At 39.5% G+C, this 20,103-nt stretch overlaps 1 protein-coding gene across 4 annotated transcripts in view; it reads left to right on the top strand.

Moving 5' to 3' along the window:
- Window positions 1–20,103, top strand: part of DOCK8 (dedicator of cytokinesis 8) — a 145,493-nt gene that overhangs the window by 112,149 nt on the left and 13,241 nt on the right. For all 4 annotated transcript variants that reach the window (XM_080972197.1, XM_080972196.1, XM_080972199.1 and 1 more), the window contains 6 exons: window positions 66–166; window positions 1,376–1,568; window positions 5,640–5,783; window positions 6,885–7,016; window positions 12,406–12,540; window positions 14,534–14,623. In XM_080972197.1, the coding sequence (XP_080828323.1) occupies window positions 66–166; window positions 1,376–1,568; window positions 5,640–5,783; window positions 6,885–7,016; window positions 12,406–12,540; window positions 14,534–14,623 (795 nt within the window). The remainder of the gene's footprint in view (window positions 1–65; window positions 167–1,375; window positions 1,569–5,639; window positions 5,784–6,884; window positions 7,017–12,405; window positions 12,541–14,533; window positions 14,624–20,103) is intronic.

A 20,103-nucleotide genomic window follows, 5' to 3' on the forward strand; every position in this document is an offset into this window, starting at 1 on the left:
AATATATATTTATTTGCACATCAGTAATTTGTTCATTTTAATGTTGGACTTGTTTGTTTGCTTAGGTGGAAGAGCTGTTGTATAATCTGAACAGCATATTGTCAGACACAGTGAAAATGCGAGAGTTTCAGGAAGATCCAGAGATGCTCATGGATCTTATGTACAGGTTGAGCTCACTAATATTTCTCTTGAGCAATTTCCGATGAATGATGCAGAACCTTTCAGATTTAAATTTGTCAAAAACAAAATATCTGCTGTGCAATTAAGGGCATACATCAATGACAGATTTATATCAGTTATCAGTACCTTGGCTTCTGACAAACAGTCCTGGGAATTCTCTATACAATATCTCTATGCCCATTTAGAAAATGGTGGTTATCAGATTCCATGGGGAATGAAATCCTGGGTTAATGCCTATTTAACCAGGTTTAGTGTAGATAAACATTTTGACCCAGATATTTTGTTAGTGAGAAAGTCAACATGATGGGGCCAAGCTTTGTGTTGGTGTGTGCCTTCTCGTAGTCCCTTTACTGTGAATAATATCAAGATTCCTTTAAATGTTACCCTACAGATGTGGGACCACTTTTCTGTGAACGGCAACCGTGCAGTTACACCCCACTTGGTGATCTGCTTGTTCCCCTCTTGTTCTGAAAATGGGATGGTAGGACCAGAGAGATGTGCATGTGCATACACAGTGTAGCTTGGATCATTCTGTATCCACCACATAGGTTCTCTAGCAGCGTTTCTACTCAGTCAGTTTTTGCCTGGGATGTTACACATTGACAATAACTCAATATTAGCAGGTCTGAAAATATTTTTTATAATTTTTCTTTCCTAATCTATCTAAAGAGAACAAAGAGAGAATATTATGGAAAGTATTAGAAAGGAGGTGCTTGGAAAGGAATTCTGTAGTGTCAGAGTCATTTATTAGTAAAAGTAATGCCAGGTTTGGTGGAACAAATGAAGTATTTACAATGCTATAGAGCAGAGGATCCCAAACTTGAAGACAGGAGTGCCTGGTGTCCTTTGGTCCATGAGGTCACGAAGAGTTGGACACGACTAAACGACTAAACAACAACAACATCCCAAACTTGGGTCTCCAGCTGTTTTTAGACTACAATTGCCATCATCCCTGACCACTGGTCCTGCTAGCTAGGGATGGAGGGAGTTGTGGACCAAAAACAGCTGGAGAACCAAGTTTGGTAAACCTTGCTGTAGAGAATATTTAGTTAGGCTTCTGCTATCTTCAAATCCACAATTCTCTGTAAGAATTAAAACCTAGCAAATGATGTGGCATCTCCACAAAAGAAAAGGAAGTGCTTTTAATTTAACCCCAAGACAAATGAAAGATACATCTTTTATGCTCTGTTATTAGAATTGCCAAAGGATATCAGACATCACCTGACTTAAGGTTGACCTGGCTCCAAAACATGGCAGAGAAGCATGCTAAGAAAAAATGTTACACAGAGGCTGCCATGTGTCTAGTTCATGCTGCTGCTCTTGTTGCTGAATACCTGAGCATGCTGGAAGATCATAGTTACCTGCCAGTTGGCAGTGTCAGCTTTCAGGTAAAAACAGACAATTGTTATTTGTGTAAGTGAGCGTTCCCCTGGTGCCCTCCACTTGTTTTTGTTGAATGACAACTCCCATCATCCCTGACGATTGCCCTTGTTAGCTGTGGATGGTGGGAATTGCAGTCCAAAATATAAGGTACCAGGTTGATAAATGTAATGTCCTGATTGTGTAAGATGGGCCACACAGGTACTGACCACTCTTTTTTGCCAATTATTTTTATTTATTTTCTGAATTACAAATCAGACCAAATTAATTCAATTTAATACAGTTTCTTGAAAAATGGTTTCCTGCTCTTGATATAGGATATGTCCAAGATGTACCCCCACTGCTCCATCAGTTCTCACTTACTCTCTAGTTGACATTACTTCACACTTGCCAATATTATTAATTCAGCTGCCCCTTTAGAGCCCTGCAAACAACAAATAGCTAAATTAAACCTAAGTATATATAATCCATAACAACATATGTGTTTCCGTTAATCTTTGTTTCTAGACTTTGGTGTCTTATTCCAACCTAAGTCCTCTTGCTCTTTGTTCTATTCATAAATCTTTACCTAGTTGAGTGTTATATTGCAGTGTCTGTTTTATCTGTGTGCTCCTTCAAGGTCAAAATCCATCTCAATGATAAGACAACTGTCTTATCATCAAGGTGGAATTTGACCCTGAAGGAGTGATCAGTGATCAGACCACAGTGAAACATTTTGGAGGGCGAATCTTCCAGAACTTTTCTTTCAGCCATTGGATACCACACTACTATGCCTTCTCCTCCAGTACAAAATGCATCCATTCTCTCTCAAATTCAGCCTCTCCTCATCAGTCCGCCCCATCGGAAAGTAGTCATAAATTTCATCCATTCACTTCTGAGTTGAGGTGGGGGGGATAAACGTAGTAAAACCATATTAAATTCCTTGTAAGACATAAATCAAAGGTCTACCTCCCCTTCTTCTTCTTCCAAGAAACAAATGACTACACATGTCTCATTCCATTGTGCAGTGGAGGGCAGAGGGAAAGAAAACTGCATCCAATAATCATAAGAAAACATAAAGCATCCTGCCCTCTTCTTTCTCTGGTCTTGGCTGTTGCAGGGATTTTCAAAGCTCTCAAATACCATTCAAATACCTTCAAAAGTCCTGATTCTTTCTTTTTTTTTTTTTTTAATTTTTTTTATTGATTTTACAGAAAAGTTTTAAACAATACAAACAGATAAAAAGACATACAAACATGTATAGTTTCATAACTTTTTTTCATATCCCTCTCTTCTCGGACTCCCCCAAACCTCCCCTTCCTACATCCCAATTTCCAAAATTATTTCAGCAAATTCTAAATAATTTTATCAAATATATTTTTTCTTATTCTTTTCTTCAGCTTAATCTTATGTCGCTGTAATCTCCTTTTCTTTCTCCAAACCTCGACATTTTAACATTCCTCAATTTTATAATAGTTCTTAAGATAAATTTTAAATTTCTTCCAATCTTCTTCCGCCGTCTCTTTCCCCTGCTCACGGATTCTGCCAGTCATCTCAGCCAATATCATATAGTCTATCACCTTCATCTGCCACTCTTCCAAGGTGGGTATTTCTTCTGTCTTCCAATACTTTGCGATGAGTATTCTTGCTGCTGTCGTAGCATACATAAAAAAAGTTCTATCTTTCTTTAACACCAATTGGCCGGCAATGCCCAAGAGAAAGGCTTCTGGTTTCTTCGGGAAAGTACATTTAAGTACCTTTTTCATTTCATTATATATCATTTCCCAGAAAGCCTTAATCTTCGGGCACGTCCACCAAAGGTGATAGAAAGTACCTTCAGTTTCTTTACACTTCCAACACTTATTATCAGGCAAATGATAAATTTTTGCTAGCTTGACTGGGGTCATGTACCACCTATAGATCATTTTCATAATATTTTCCTTTAAGGCATTACATGCCGTAAATTTTATACCGGTGTCCCACAACCATTCCCAGTCAGCAAACATAATGTTATGACCAATGTCCTGTGCCCACTTAATCATAGCTGATTTAACTGTTTCATCTTGTGTATTCCATTTCAGCAGCAGATTATACATTCTTGACAAGTTCTTAGTATTGGGTTCTAACAGTTCAGTTTCTAATTTTGATTTCTCCACCTGGAAGCCAATTTTCCTGTCTTGTTTATACACCTCCATTATTTGATAATAATGGAGCCAATCTCGAACTTTGGGTTTCAATTTCTCATAACTCTGTAACTTCAACTTATCTCCATCTTGTTCCAAAATTTCCCGATACTTTAGCCATTCGGCTTCCATATTAAGCTTTTTCAACGCCGTAGCTTCCAAAGGTGACAACCATCTAGGGGTTTTACTTTCCAACAAATCTTTATATCTTATCCAAACGTTATATAATGCTTTTCTGACAATATGATTTTTGAAGGCCCTATGCACCTTAATTTTATCATACCATAAATATGCATGCCAACCAAATGTATTGTTAAAACCTTCTAAGTCCAAGATATCTGTATTCTCGAGGAGCATCCATTCTTTCAGCCAGCAAAATGCTGCTGCTTCATAATACAGTTTTAAGTCCGGCAGGGCAAACCCCCCTCTTTCTTTTGCATCCGTCAGTATTTTAAATTTTATTCTGGGCTTTTTGCCCTGCCAGACAAATTTCGAAATATCCTTCTGCCACCTCTTGAAACAGTCTATCTTGTCAAGAATTTGTAATGTTTGGAACAAAAATAGCATTCTAGGCAATACATTCATCTTAATAACTGCAATTCGGCCTAACATTGACAATTTCAAATTTGACCATATTTCTAGATCTTTTTTAATTTCCGACCAACATTTTTCATAATTGTCTTTATACAAGTTCAAATTCTTAGATGTCAAATAAACCCCTAGGTATTTCACCTTCTTTACCACTGTCAAACCTGTTTCATTCTGGAACTTCTCCCTCTCCATGACTGTTAAATTTTTTTCCAAAACTTTAGTCTTTTGTTTATTCAATTTAAATCCGGCCACCTGACCAAATTCTTGAATTAGCTCCAACACCCTTTTTGTACTAGTGTCTGGCTCTTGTAAAGTAAGTACTAAATCATCTGCAAAGGCCCTTAACTTGTAATGTTTGGCTCCGACCTGTACACCTTTAACCTGCTGGTCATCTCTAATCATATTTAGCAACACCTCCAGAACAGAAATAAAAAGTAATGGGGAAATTGGGCACCCCTGTCGTGTCCCTTTTTCTATTTTAAATTCTTCAGTTATCACATTATTTACAATCAACTTAGCCTTTTGTTCAGCGTATATGGCACCCATACCATTCTCGAATCCTTGGCCTACCCCCATCCCATGAAGATTCTTTTTCATAAAACTCCAAGAAATATTGTCAAAGGCTTTCTCCGCGTCCACAAAGATCAGAACTGCTTTAGTGTTTATGTTCACCTCTAATAACTCCAAAATGTCTATTATGTTCCTCACGTTGTCTGATAAATGCCTTTTTGGGAGAAAGCCTGCTTGGTCCTTATGAATCTTCTCCATCAACACTCTTTTCAGTCTTTTTGCCAGAATGTCTACAAAAATTTTATAATCCACATTAAGTAATGATACTGGGCGGTAGTTCTTAAGTTGAGTCTTTTCAGTCTCTGTCTTTGGTATGAGTGTAATATACGCTTCTTTCCATCAAAAGTCCTGATTCTTTCAGCACAGACTGCTTGCATATCTTGCATCAAGAGCGCCTCATGAGTTAGCCAATTAGTCAAATTACGGAGGAACCTTAGTCAAATTAAGGAGGCTCGTTCCTTGGCAGAGGCTCGCTCCCAGGTCGCTCCCATTCTGCCTCCTGAAGTAGGAGACATGGGATTACACGACTCAGTGGGTGCCTTAGCACCTCCGGAAAGTTTCAGGAGGGTTCATGCCTCATTTTCTCCCTCCTCATTGCCTGAACTACTTCACAGCCCCCAGAGGGACTGCAGAGAACATCCACCATGAAATGAGGGCATGGCCAGAAACTGTACTGAGCACTCCGCTCAGCTAGGCTTCAATAGCAGAAGCAAAAGGTTGAATAGCTTGGAACCAAACAATTGTTCTGTTTTTTAGAATATTTCCTCCAATGTGCTTGAGGAGTCTGCTGTTTCTGATGATGTTCTGTCTCCAGATGAAGATGGAGTGTGCTCTGGAAGGTATTTCTCAGAAAATGGTTTGGTGGGACTGCTGGAACAAGCTGCAGAGCTTTTTAACACTGTGAGTAGTATTATATTCTAAGGCAGAGCTTTCCAAACTGTGGAACATGTTAGTGTGTTGGCTGCTGTGTGTAGGTGTGTCATATAAACACTCTGTGAAATTGAACATCTGGCATGCTTCCACTGCGTCTCAGTGCTTCTCCCGGCTTCTACCAGAGTATAGCGATCAGCGGTGTAACCTGTGAAATTGAACATCTGGCATGCTTCCACTGCGTCTCAGTGCTTCTCCCGGCTTCTACCAGAGTATAGCGATCAGCGGTGTAACCTGTATGGAGGAATCTCAGGCATACAGAATAACACTCCGTACGCAGCTTCTTTCTAATCTAAGAAGCTTTATTTACAGCGGCATAATAAATCAGCAGTCCAGGAAAGCGAGAAGACATGTTGTCTCTCCCCTCGTAGCAAAACAGAAAGTAAAAGAAGCAGAAACCCGTATGCACCCTGAGGGACAGGACGTCACCCCATGAGCTGTTAACCCTGTAAGCTCTGGTTCTCCTCACACACTCCCCACTCGTGCTTTTTTTAAAAAAAAAAATGTTTAGGGGGACTCTCATTTTGACTCAAGAAAATCACCATTTTATAGTTCAAATCGGGGAAAATAAATACAGTAAATGGACAAAAGTGCAAAGATTCATAAAATGTTTAGGGATCTGTGTGTCCCCCAGAAAAAAGCTGGAAAGGGATTAGTTTAACCTCTGGTTTTCTAGTAAAACTGAATTACCTTGTCACAAAATGTTGCATGTCTAAAAAATGTGTCACCAGCATGAAAAGTTTGGAAAGCTATGCTCTAGGGCCATGCTTGTGTCAGGATTTGAGAGGACTTTTATTCATTTATTTAGCCACTTTTACCTTGCCTTCCTCTTTTGTTTGAGCTGGCTGACAAAACTATAACAGAGTGCATGTGTGGCAGCAACTGACAGCCTGCTTCTGTGTTTGCAAGGATAAACATGAATCTGGAACTCCCATGTTCCAGAAGGTGCAACAACAGTAGAAAAATAGTAGGTGTGAAAAGGGTTAAGCAATCCCTGTCAGCTTGTTGTTGAAAATCTGTCTATGTCATCAGAGACTTGACACCGGTTTTAATTTTATATCTTCACGCAAGGGAGGACTGTGTGAAACTGTGAATGAGGTCTACAAGATTGTCACCCCCATCTTAGAAGCACATCGAGATTTCAGGAAACTTTCTTCCACTCACAGTAAACTTCAGAAAGCCTTTGAGAGCATCATAAATAAGGTATGTTAGCTGCAGCATTTGTTGATCATGAATATAAGACAATCTGTAGTACAAAACTGCCTTGTTTCTCTTCTTAACTACTATTAATGTCAATTTGCACTTCATGGTGTAACTCAGATACTGCCTATATTTTAAAGTCTTGCATCAGCATAGTATAGTATAGAATTGCTAGCTATCTTTGAAGGAGCTCCACAAGCACAGACGACTCTCTTCCTTGCTGACACATGGACCGATTGTTTTTACCCCAGTTAAATACTAAATTATTCATTTTTGGTTTTTCCATCAACAATATCCTAACCCAAGGATATTGAACTTCAAAACCACTTAGCCCAAGCTGATTGTCCCACACTCAGGACAAACAGATTGGCTCCAGTACCTACCAAATATTTGACAAATTTGACCATTCCCAAATTTAGAAAGGCAGAGAAATACTATTTAAATTACCTCTTGTCTGACTGGAATTTGTATGGTACTAGAAATGTAGCTAGATTTTGTGCAATAGTCATAAGTCACAGAAAGCAAACGATTACACAGCTGCATAAATTGTTATATGGTTCTCAGTTAAATCTCTTATTCTTTTAAACTTTTATGATGTTGTATTTGTCTGGACACATATTTCAAGTACATTCAATTAGTATATTGATTGTTAAATCCCATATTGATCATTTTTATTGCTTATGTAGAGAATTATGCAGAAATTCTGGTTTAATATGCTGTCTGTTTGCCATAATAAACATTGACTGACTGATTGATTGATTGATTGATTGATCAACTGAATCAATCTCTTGTAACTGTGTGTTGTAAGAGAAATAAAGCCAGAAATTAAATTAGCAACAGCAATATGTTATATTGGATGAGTAACGTTTTGCCTTTTCACTGAGCAAGTCATGTTTAACATTAACTCCCCTTAGAATATATGCTTTCCTATTCTTCAGTCAGTTATGCATATTGAAGTCCCCTTGGTTGTAATGGGATTTATGTGCAGTGAAATTGAACACAGCATAAGCTGCCTTATCTCATGTCAGACCATTGATCCATCTAGCTCAGTATAATTGACGGTCACTGATAGTGGCTTTCCAAGGTTTCAGGCAGGAGTCTTACCCTATATCAAAACCCCAAGGATTGAACCTGCGCCATTTGCAAATAAAGTGTGCACTCTACCACAGAGCTGCAGTCCTTCCCACAAAATTTGAGACAGAATCATTGTTGTTGTTGTTTAGTCGTTCAGTCGTGTCCGACTCTTCGTGACCCCATGGACCAGAGCATGCCAGGCACTTCTGTCCTCCACTGCCTTCTGCATTATGATCAAACTCATGCTGGTAGCTTCAAGAACACCATCCAACCATCTCATCCTCTGTCATCCCCTTCTCATTGTGCCCTCCATCTTTCCCAACATCAGGGTCTTTTCCAGGGAGTCTTCTCTTCTCATGAGGTGGCCAAAGTATTGGAGCCTCAGCTTCACGATCTGTCCTTCCAGTGAGCACTCAGGGCTGATTTCCTTCAGAATGGATACGTTTGATCTTCTTGCAGTCCATTGGACTCTCAAGAGTCTCCTCCAGCACCATAATTCAAAAGCATCAATTCTTCGGCGATAAGCCTTCTTTATGATCCAGCTCTCACTTCCATACATCACTACTGGGAAAACCATAGCTTTAACTATACGGACCTTTGTTGGCAAGGTGATGTCTCTACTTTTTAAGATGCTGTCTAGGTTTGTCATTGCTTTTCTCCCAAGAAGCAGGCATCTTTTAATTTCGTGACTGCTGTCACCATCTGCAGTGATCATGGAGCCCAAGAAAGTAAAATCTCTTACTGCCTCCATTTCTTCCCCTTCTATTTGCCAGGAGGTGATGGGACCAGTGGCCATGATCTTCGTTTTTTTGATGTTGAGCTTCAGACCATATTTTGCGCTCTCCTCTTTCACCCTCAATAAAAGGTTCTTTAATTCCTCCTCACTTTCTGTCATCAAGGTTGTGTCATCTGCATATCTGAGGTTGTTGATATTTCTTCCGGCAATCTTAATTCCGGCTTCGGATTCATCCAGCCCAGCCTTTCGCATGATGAATTCTGCATATAAGTTAAATAAGCAGGGAGACATTATACAGCCTTGTCGTACTCCTTTCCCAATTTTGAACCAATCAGTTGTTCCATATCCAGTTCTAACTGTAGCTTCTTGTCCCACATAGAGATTTCTCAGGAGACAGATGAGGTGATCAGGCACTCCCATTTCTTTAAGAACTTGCCATAGTTTGCTGTGGTCGACACAGTCAAAGGCTTTTGAATAGTCAATGAAGCAAAAGTAGATGTCTTTCTGGAACTCTCTAGCTTTCTCCATAATCCAGCGCATGTTTGCAATTTGGTCTCTGGTTCCTCTGCCTCTTCTAAATCCAGCTTGCACTTCTGGGAGTTCTCGGTCCACATACTGCTTGAGCCTTCCTTGTAGAATTTTAAGCATAACCTTGCTAGCGTGTGAAATGAGTGCAATTGTGCGGTAGTTGGAGCATTCTTTGGCACTGCCCTTCTTTGGGATTGGGATGTAGACTGATCTTCTCCAATCCTCTGGCCACTGCTGAGTTTTCCAAACTTGCTGGCATATTGAGTGTAACACCTTAACAGCATCATCTTTTAAAATTTTAAATAGTTCAGCTGGAATACCATCACTTCCGCTGGCCTTGTTATTTGCAGTGCTTTCTAAGGCCAATTTGACTTCACTCTCCAGGATGTCTGGCTCAAGGTCAGCAACCACACTACCTGGGGTGTACGAGCCATCCATATCTTTCTGGTATAATTCCTCTGTGTATTCTTGCCACCTCTTCTTGATGTCTTCTGCTTCTGTTAGGTCCTTACCACTTTTGTCCTTTATTATGGTAATCTTTGTACGAAATGTTCCTTTCATATTTCCGATTTTCTTGAACAGATCTCTGGTTCTTCCCATTCTGTTGTTTTCCTCTATTTCTTTGCATTGCTCGTTTAAGAAGGCCTTCTTGTCTCTCCTTGCTATTCTTTGGAAATCTGCATTCAATTTCCTGTATCTTTCACTATCTCCCTCGCATTTTGCTTGCCTTCTCTCCCCCGCTATCTGTAAGGCCTCGTTGGACAGCCACTTTGTTTTCTTGCATTTCTTTTTCATTGGGATGGTTTTAGTTGCTGCCTCCTGTATAATGTTGCGAGCCTCCACCCATAGTTCTTCAGGCACTCTGTCCAGCAAATCTAAATCCTTAAACCTGTTCCTCACTTCCACTGTGTATTCATAAGGGATTTGTCTTAGATTGTATCTTACCGGCCCAGTGGTTTTTCCTACTTTCTTCAGTTTAAGCTTGAATTTTGCTATAAGAAGCTGATGATCCGAGCCACAGTCAGCTCCAGGTCTTGTTTTTGCTGACTGTATAGAGCTTCTCCATCTTTGGCTGCAGAGAATATATAATCAATCTGATTTCGATGTTGCCCATCTGGTGATGTCCATGTGTAGAGTCGTCTCTTGTGTTGTTGGAAAAGCGTGTTTGTGATGACCAGCTTGTTCTCTTGACAGAACTCTATTAGTCTTTGCCCTGCTTCGTTTTGATCTCCAAGGCCAAACTTGCCAGTTGTTCCTTTTATCTCTTGATTCCCTACTTTAGCATTCCAATTCCCTATAATGAGAAGAACATCCTTCTTTGGTGTCACTTCTATAAGGTCTTGTAAGTCTTCATAGAACTGGTCAATTTCAGTTTCTTCAGCACCAGTAGTTGGTGCATAAACTTGGATTACTGTGATGTTAAAAGGTCTGCCTTGGATTCGTATTGAGATCATTCTATCATTTTTGAGATTGCATCCCAGTACAGCTTTCGCCACTCTTTTGTTGACTATGAGGGCCACTCCATTTCTTTTACGGGTTTCTTGCCCACAGTAGTAGATATGATAGTCATCCGAACTGAATTTGCCCATTTCCGTACATTTTAGTTCACTGATGCCCAGGATGTCAATATTTATTCTTGCCATCTCATTTTTGACCACATCCAACTTACCCAGGTTCATGGTTCTTACATTCCAGGTTCCTGTGCAATATTTTTCTTTACAGCATTGGACTTTCCTTTCGCTTCCATGCATATCCGCAACTGAGCGTCCTTTCTGCTTTGGCCGAGCCGCTTCATCGGCTCTGGATCTACTTGTACTTGTCCTCCGCTCTTCCCCAGTAGCATGTTGGACACCTTCCGACCTGAGGGGCTCATCTTCCAGCGTCATAACTTTTATATGCCTGTTGTCTTTGTCCATGGAGTTTTCTTGGCAGGGATACTGGAGTGGCTTGCTGGTTGCTCCTCAAGGTGGATCACGTTTGGTCAAAACTCTCCACTATGACCTGTTCATCTTGGGTGCCCTGCTCGGCATAGTTCATAGCTTCTCTGAGTTATTCAAGCCCCTTCGCCACAGCAAGGCAGTGATCCATGAAGGGGGACAGAATCATAGCCTAGTGCTTTTATGACTCTTCAAACCACCATTTGTTATGATGCCTATTTCTCAGTCCCTGCGTAGAGATATTCCATATGGTGACTTAAACTCAACTGTAAGGCTACTGTGAACAGCTCTCCCCATGATTGAAGCTATGAAGCAGGACATGCTTCATGACACTCATGTAGTAAGTGGTAATCTGTTTCACCTATATATAGTCAACTGGCACAATCCTAAATTACACAAGATCAGGATCTTCCAGAAAGGAAGTGGCTTTGCACATGCATCAGAGAATGCAAAAGAGTGATGGGAGTGCATCAACATTCACATAGCTTCACTAAATCAGTCCATGTGTGCAAATAAGCCTTTTTGACAGCAACAAAGAGTGTCTTCTGTGCTTGTGGAGCTCCTTCAAAGATAGCTAGCAATTCAATACTATACTGATGCAAGATTTTAAATTATAGGCAGTATCTGAGTGCAAATGGACATTAATAGTTAAGAAGAGAAACAAGGCAACCCTTATGTCTGACAATGTTTTTATTTTAGGAGAATGGGCAAAGCACACTGGGAGGTGCTTACCTGCAAGCTCAATTTAAATCAAACAGGAGGAGTGCTATGGGGCTTGTATAGGAGGGCAAGCCAGTGGGTTCTGCCCAAGTTTTATTTGTTCTGCTGATGTCTTCCTTCATCTTCTCTTCTTCTATTTATCCACTTAGACATATAGTGTTTGTTGCTCTTGAGATGTAGAAAAGCTTTTTCAAGTTTGCTTAAATCTTTAATTTACACACCAAATCTCTTTCTCTTGGTTTATTTTAATTATGCTTAGTTCTACTAAGATACAGCTCCTTTGTAGAATAACAAACACAAATGTATAAATTACCATAAAAATTAATTTCATCACTGCACAAAAATAGAAAGCTATGAAAAGAAATTGAAATTTAGTGACTTCATATTCATCAAACAGGGTCAGAAGAGAATGTTTGGCACTTACTTCCGTGTTGGCTTCTATGGAGCCATATTTGGAGATTTAGATGAACAGGAATTTGTTTACAAAGAGCCTGCCATTACCAAACTTCCTGAGATTTCTCATAGACTTGAGGTAAGTGGTTATACTTCTGTAAACGTTAGGACATCATGGCAAAAGGATAGCATTCAAAGAGGAATAACATCTATACCTAAAATGACAGGGAATGAAAGAGATAATGCAGATAAACACTCCACAATTCACTTCTCTAGTTAACCTTCAGAGCCTGGCAGTTTGCAAAAAAAAAAAAAAAAGAGCCTTTCCAAATGGGAAGTAATCCAGCACTATAATTTCCAGTGCTATCTGGTGCCACAGCAGTGTGACAAATATACCTCTACAATATCCTGCACTTATTGTCATCCTGACCAGCAGTGGTCAGGATGAGGTGAATAAGATGTGTTGATGGTGGAGATGAGTGGGAAGCTTTTGACAGGAAGGCACTTCTGCATCCATTATTCCCCAAATGAGTGAGGCTGAAAGGGAAAAGCACATGTTTTCATCACATATTCATCCCCTGTAGTAGCCATACTTCTGTGCCTCATGGATGGATGTAGAGGAACAGATTATTTCAAAAAAATCCCCATGGAAACATAAAACCCTTTCAGATTCTGTTGGGAGTTTCAGGATTTGGATCATGGGGGTGGAATTCATAAATTCAGCCACAACTTTGTGTTGTGCCTTCTATGTTCATGCAGTGTGTGTGATAATGATTGTTCTCTTGTGGGGGTAAAAAGCCTCTATTGCAATTCCTAGAGTGCAGTTAACTGCTCCTACTTGCTCTAACTAGCAGGGCTTTTGCAAATTCACCTTTGAATCTTTGTCCCAATCAATTGGAGGTGCAACTGCCCTTTCCTCTTCCATGTCCTGATCTTCTGAGGAACTCTGGCTCCATCTTCAACTTTCCTCAACATGTTTAAGCAACATACTGACATACTTTTCTTCCCCATAAACCTAGATTAGGTTGTCAGTGCACAAAGGGAGCTTGCCACTGTGAACTCTTTAGAGCAAATCCATTGTTGAAATTGCTTAATCTTTTGCCTATGGTGTTGAGCTTGGTACCTTTGGAGTAGATTTAATCTAAATGGCCAAGTAGTACAGCCAGTGTGGCAACTCTGGTATTTTTAGCTTGGATGATGATAATATTTAGCATTTCTATTCCACTTTTTGAACATTCAAAGTAGTTCATATACACAATCACAGTAATTTGTACAACCAGGTGGCGCTGCCATTTCTAATTTACTGATGGAGGACTCAGGGTCATACTTTATGTATGACCAATGCATGGCAAGTAGCTGCCTTTATTCATTACAGTTGCGGAGGGAGAAAGAGCTTATGGGGGTGGGGAGGTTTATCTATTCCTACTGTGATTAGAATTAAAATCCCCTCTATGGGGCTAGAATGCTTGGGGTGGGAAGTGGAATTCCAGCCATCAGGGGAGGCATCAAATATAAACCAAATTGTTAAGGGCAGCCTGCAGTGTTCTGACCATAGACTGATATGTGTTTTGAAGAATGTCTGTAGCAAGATTATGGCCTAGTTCACATGACACATGAAGCCAAACCTTCACGTAGCAGGATTTCACAAACATGCAGCCCCCCCATACAGCTGCTTTACTCCTCTTTGTTATTTATTTATTTTGCTTCTGCACCATGCTAAGCAAAGCCAGAGTTTGGCTTAGTGTGTCATGAGAACCAGGAGTTGCAGCTATGCTTTCTCCTCACTAACCACTAGCTGTAACAAGTGGTTGCACAGCAGCTAAAAGGATTGAGCAAGGGAAAAGAGGCAACAAGCTCTTCTCACATTCGCTGTCTCACTAAGCCAATTTGTCTTAGTGTGTTGCAGGAACACAGTTGGTTTCACTTTCAGGTTTCACTCTTTTCCACATGACAGGACTGAAACCTGCAACATTTCTATGTGACCTTTTTCTTTGTGAAAACTAGTGTTTAGTTGTAAAGCTATCTTTAGTTAATAATCTCATCTTTTTTACAACTTGTAGACCCAACTAAGTACATTAAAAAGGACTGTAAACAAAAAAGCTCCTCAGCCATAATCTTGTTTTCCTTTTCAGGGCTTTTATGGTCAGTGTTTTGGGGAGGATCGCATTGTAGTGATTAAAGATTCTACTCCAGTAGACAAGAGCAAGCTAGATCCCAGTAAGGTATGGAAGGCATTTCTTCCTTTTCTACCATTGAGCTTGGAATTCTGTATTGAGCATTCTTACATTTTACAACCATAAAACTGAAGTCTAAACCTGGAATTGATTATACACATTTGACAAAAATATGTAATCATAGCCATATATAGATTTGCTTTGGCTAGGTTTAAAGGAATCGTTAAACAGGTACATCCCTTCTCTCATACTCTTTCACCATGATTGAATTCAGTAGGGATCTCTCTCTACAAGCATTTAATTGACAATTCCACAGCTTTGCTCTCACTGGGTAAGTCCAATTAGTGCTATACAGGTTTTTGCAGTGTCCATATGACACTGTCTTGATGACTCTCATGGTCCCTTCCAACTCTAAATTCTATGATCATAAAAATGCCAGCCAATTTTTAAAAAAAAATCTAACCTGAATCCAGTTAGACACCTTCAGTCGCTGCTGATGTGGAAACTCAGTAGTGCACTTGGGGAGAGTGGGGTTTGTCCCATGTGGTGAGGCTTCAGTGGATAGCCTCTGGTGCCACACCCCTGCTTCCTTTTGATCATCACTTGAGCACAACCTAGCCATTTTGTTTCCAGCAGTACAAGCATTCCTGTTTTTGCCATTTGTGGCATGCTGAAGACATGCTTGAGTTTCAACAACCCGGTTAGGAGAAATGTTCTCCTGAGTTTTCCACTTTTTTTATATATATAAAGAAATTTATCTCTATATTAAACTATTAATTAATGTATTAATCTCTGTATTAAACTAAAAACCAAATAGAAATGGATATTGCCCTTGGCCCCACTCCAAAACAAGCCTCTCTTTAGCCCATTGTGATAAATAAGGCTGGTAACATTGGCAGTCTTGCACACTTCCTGAGGAGGTGGGAATTCAAAGGTGTACATGCCTTTGTGTACAAAGGTGTACAGGAAGAACAAGTGTGGAAGAGATCTAAAAAAGAAAAAGGAAAAAACACCTCCTGAAACATTGTCAAATTCCACTGTCTATTCCAAGTGGGGGAATATCCACAACTGAACAAACAGGAACGTGTGGAAGCTCATATGAAAAATGCACAAAAACATTGTATCTGAACAACCCATTTGCAGTATAAAGCTTCTGCACTTCGGCCAGGGAGGACGGGATATAAATAAATAAATTATTATTATTATTATTATTATTATTATTATTATTATTATTATTCATAAAATCATGCAGGGGCCTGTGCTTGTCTTTATTTAACCAGTGGGAGTAAGAACATAAGACTTAGCTAAATATGTACAGTAGAGATAAAAATGGTGAAACATATTCATGGGTGTAGTACCCCCCCATCCTCAAAAACTATTGAAAAGCATTAAAAATATTTAATTAACTGAAGTTGCCCCTCCTAACAAAAGCCTGCCCCCATAATGTATTCCTTTCATATGGAGTACCATGAATATTTGCAGGGGCCAGGCCCTGAGCACGGTGAGGAGTTGCTGTGTTTGGCTTGGGGGAGTCGGTGCGGCCTGGCGGGTGTGGCCAGATCAAGAGATGTAAGGCCAGCATTTTGCCCTGGTTCTTTGCCACAGCAACGGGGTTTATACCCAGCTGTTGCCAGTTCCTGTTCCTGCTTCAGCGCTCCTGGCCTTGCTCCAGTGCCTTCTCCTGTTCCAGTTTCTGTTCCTGTGTTCAAGCCTCATTGGGTTTTCGTCCTCCATTGAACTGCTACCATTATTACCCTGGTCCCGGTGTGTCGGATCTGGAATGCTGCCGCCTACGACCTGGACCGTGACACTATTGGGGGGAATTTTTACCCATAATCTCCCCCAAAAAGCTTGGATGACCTCCGAAGAAGAAAATCCTGGCTATGCCCATGAACATATTATAGAAAAGCCCTGATTGGATTGGATTTGGTTGTATCAGGTATGCCTCTTACCTGAGCCTCCTCCTCGTCCTCCTCCTTCTGTGTTCACTCATGGCCGAATTTTAACAGTGAGTCCATACGTAACTGTGGAGGCCAATTCTGGATCCATATGTGGGGACATTGGTTTCTGGGTTGATCATGGGGTCATTCTACATCAGTTCAATGCCACCCACCATCTCGGATTTTGATGAAACTTGGTGTACACCCTTCCCTTATGGTTGAAAGAAAGCCCCTTAATTTTTTTTACCTCTATCTCAAACGGTTTTAATTTTATAGCACTTCAAAATTTCATGAAATCTGTGTTTCTGTCCCTCTTGAGATCCTCGGCCTTGTGTTCATTTTTTTTCCCCTCCATAACCAATGATCAGATCTCTTTGAAATTTTACACAGAGCTCAATAACATGATGAGGATTTCAGGAAAAAATACTCCAGCACTCAAAAGGTTTTATAAAACCTAGGTTTAGAAAACATAAATTTTCAGCGTTAGCGCACAATGTAATTAAAAGTTTTTGATGGTGAAAATTATTGCAAAGAGATGCTCTTTCTCCACAAAGAGACCCACAAATTTATGGGTCTCTTATGCCTTGTAACAAAATTTTACATTTTTCGGACATGGGGGGGGGGGGGAATGGCTACTGGGTACAACTTTCCTACAATCCATAGCTTCAATAGAAAAAAATAATGAAACAAAGTTGTTCATCTTAAAATTTAAAATAATATTAGTTATTACAGTGGTACCTCGGGTTAAGTACTTAATTCATTCCGGAGGTCCGTTCTTAACCTGAAACTGTTCTTAACCTGAAGCACCACTTTAGCTAATGGGGCCTCCCGTTGCTGCCGCACCGCCGGAGCACGATTTCTGTTCTCATCCTGAAGCAAAGTTCTTAACCTGAAGCACTATTTCTGGGTTAGCGGAGTCTGTAACCTGAAGTGTATGTAACCTGAAGCGTATGTAACCCAAGGTACCACTGTACAGGGTTTTTTTCAAAAATGCAGACTTGTTTTTAAAACTATGATAATTGGCTATATCGTGAAATTAATTTTTAAAAATCGGTCAGAAACTTTAAATGTTGACATGTAAGGAAATAAGAGGTAGCAAGAAAAAGATTAAAAGAGTGTAATCAATTTTGTACAACACCAGTTATTGTCTGTGGGTGTTGTACAATATATTCAATTTTGCAACATTACATGATCCCCAATTTGTTTTTCAGAATATTATTGCATACAAAGACATGTCTGTCTTAAGGGGGGCGGGGAGGATGATATTTTTGTGCCATCTTGAATTAATAGATGCATGGAGACTTTTTAACATTTATGTTAAATATACTGAGGCGTAATTCACAATGAAGCACTTTTATAGCAATAAGGACAACAATTAAACTAAAGTAAAAAATTACCATAACAGATTATGCTATTCTCACAGTTGATTATGTTACAAGTTCAATTCTCCTCAGTTTCCTTGCTGCAGCCTTGGTATCACCTGTAAGCTTTTCCTTTTCAACGCCATACACTCGTTGGGAAAGAAGTATCTTCTGCCAGTTATTTTTTTTTATTAAAGATATTTATTAAAGTTTCAACATATTACAAAAATAAGAGAAAAGAGAAAGAAAGAAAAAGAAAAAAAGAAAAAAAAGAAAAAAAAGAGAAAATGAAAATACAAAGTAAAAACAGTTAAAAACAGATCAGTCTTTCCATATCTTATCTTTCATTTGCTTGTTTCCCTGACCTCCTCACACCTCCCTTTTTTGTATTCCAGTTCAATTAGTTAATTCAGCAAATCCTTTCCCTCTTTGATTTTATCTTAATCTTTTATCTTAATATATTATAACTTTAGATTATCACCTGTTAACAATCCATTTTTACATATTCCTTTATAACATTGCTGCTAAAAACCACTTAACTTCAATCCAACATCATTCTAACATTCATTAATTTTGCAGTATTTCTGTAGATAGTCTTTAAATTTCTTCCAATCTTCTTCCACCTATCTTCTGCCAGTTATTGTCTGGTGGGGGGGTGTTGTACAATACCAAGCATATGAGGAAATGGTATTGCACAAGAATCGTCATGGCTAGGCCAGCAGAATGAAGGTGAAGGTCCATTTGGTTGAAGAAATTTTACAAAAGCATCTCCCTTGTCTTGATTAATCCCTGATATCATTCCAAAGTATCACAAATGATCATACTTGCAAGCAACAAAACATCCAGGATACAGATCATCAGCATTCACAGAAAGTTTGGGGAGGCTCCTCAGGTTGAAAGTGAGGGAGGGCTCTTTATCAATGCTCATACTTGCTTCAGTTTTGCCTGTAGAATTGAGTGGTTTAAAGTTGTGGAAATTGCGAGTTCCAGGGAGTGTGTGCACGTCTCTGAAATGGATTTTGAAGGAAGAGCGGATTATGTCCATGTCTTCCCTTGCAATATAATGGAATTTGACCTTTTCATATATTTTTTTCACAGAAATAAAAAAATGTTTTTGGAGTAGTAATCTGCTTGTCAAGACTCTCTTTTCTAGCAGTTCCACCAATACCATTGCATTCTGACTTGCCATGACTAGCAAAGAAAGACTACTGTGCTTTTATTTGGAAATCTTCCTGATGATGACAGAGATTTAGGAAGTTGAACTTATTTTTGTAGTGTGCTGCACAGCCGTCACTAAAGTAATGTATCTGTTTGATGTGAGGAAAATTATATTCTTGAGTTTTGTATACTGTATTCACATCATGCTTTAAATCATCAGAAACAATGCAATGGGATGAGATCAACTTCTCTCCGTCTGGGCTTTTATAATGCACCTCCACAGGATGCAAAGTACAAGAATCAGAAGTCCTTGTACTTCATATTGGATGATGAATGAACAGTTTTCACTGAAATCTAGTAGAATAACAGCAGTGCGTGATGGAAGGTTTTCTTTTAAATTTTTAAGGAAGGAAGACTGTGACTTTGCTATGAAAGGAATCAAACGTTCTATTTTGTCTGTTAGATCATCAATGAAGTCATCTAATGCTGAAGTGGTTTTGATCAAGTGTATTCGATCTGTGGAAATCCATTGAGAAAATTCAATGGGGTCACTTCCATCAAAATCTTATCAAGATTATTCTTTGCAGGACATTTATTACATGCATTCCCTCTTTGGATCCTCACAGACTAGAAGCTTCATTATGTCCTTGTATTCGTGACACATGCAGATGTAAAATGGGATTCTGGTGAATGGTACACATACATATATTGTGGGCTCCACTAGAACCAGCGAAAACACACCACTCAAAGCACAAAACTTTGAGAAACCTACTTTAACATTGGGATATTCCTTCTTGAAGCCTGCATACAGTTCTCAGAGGTTGCCCAGTATTAGCTGCTTCCTATGATACTCCTATGATACCAATGCTGACCACATCTTTCATTCCTGGCATTATTCTGGCATTATCACTGTGATAAAAGTTTAGAACCTTGCTTACAGTTTCAGATGGAAGCTTTTTTCCACCTCTGGGATCTGGTTCAGCTAAAATTCCTCTTTAAAATGTTTCTGTGCCTGGCGAACTGAATAATCAGATACACTAAATGTTTATTGAATTTTTCTTCATGGCCA

The sequence above is a fragment of the Podarcis pityusensis genome (genome assembly GCF_964106645.2).
Source record: "Podarcis pityusensis genome assembly, chromosome: 11".
In the NCBI taxonomy this organism is placed as follows: domain Eukaryota; kingdom Metazoa; phylum Chordata; class Lepidosauria; order Squamata; family Lacertidae; genus Podarcis; species Podarcis pityusensis.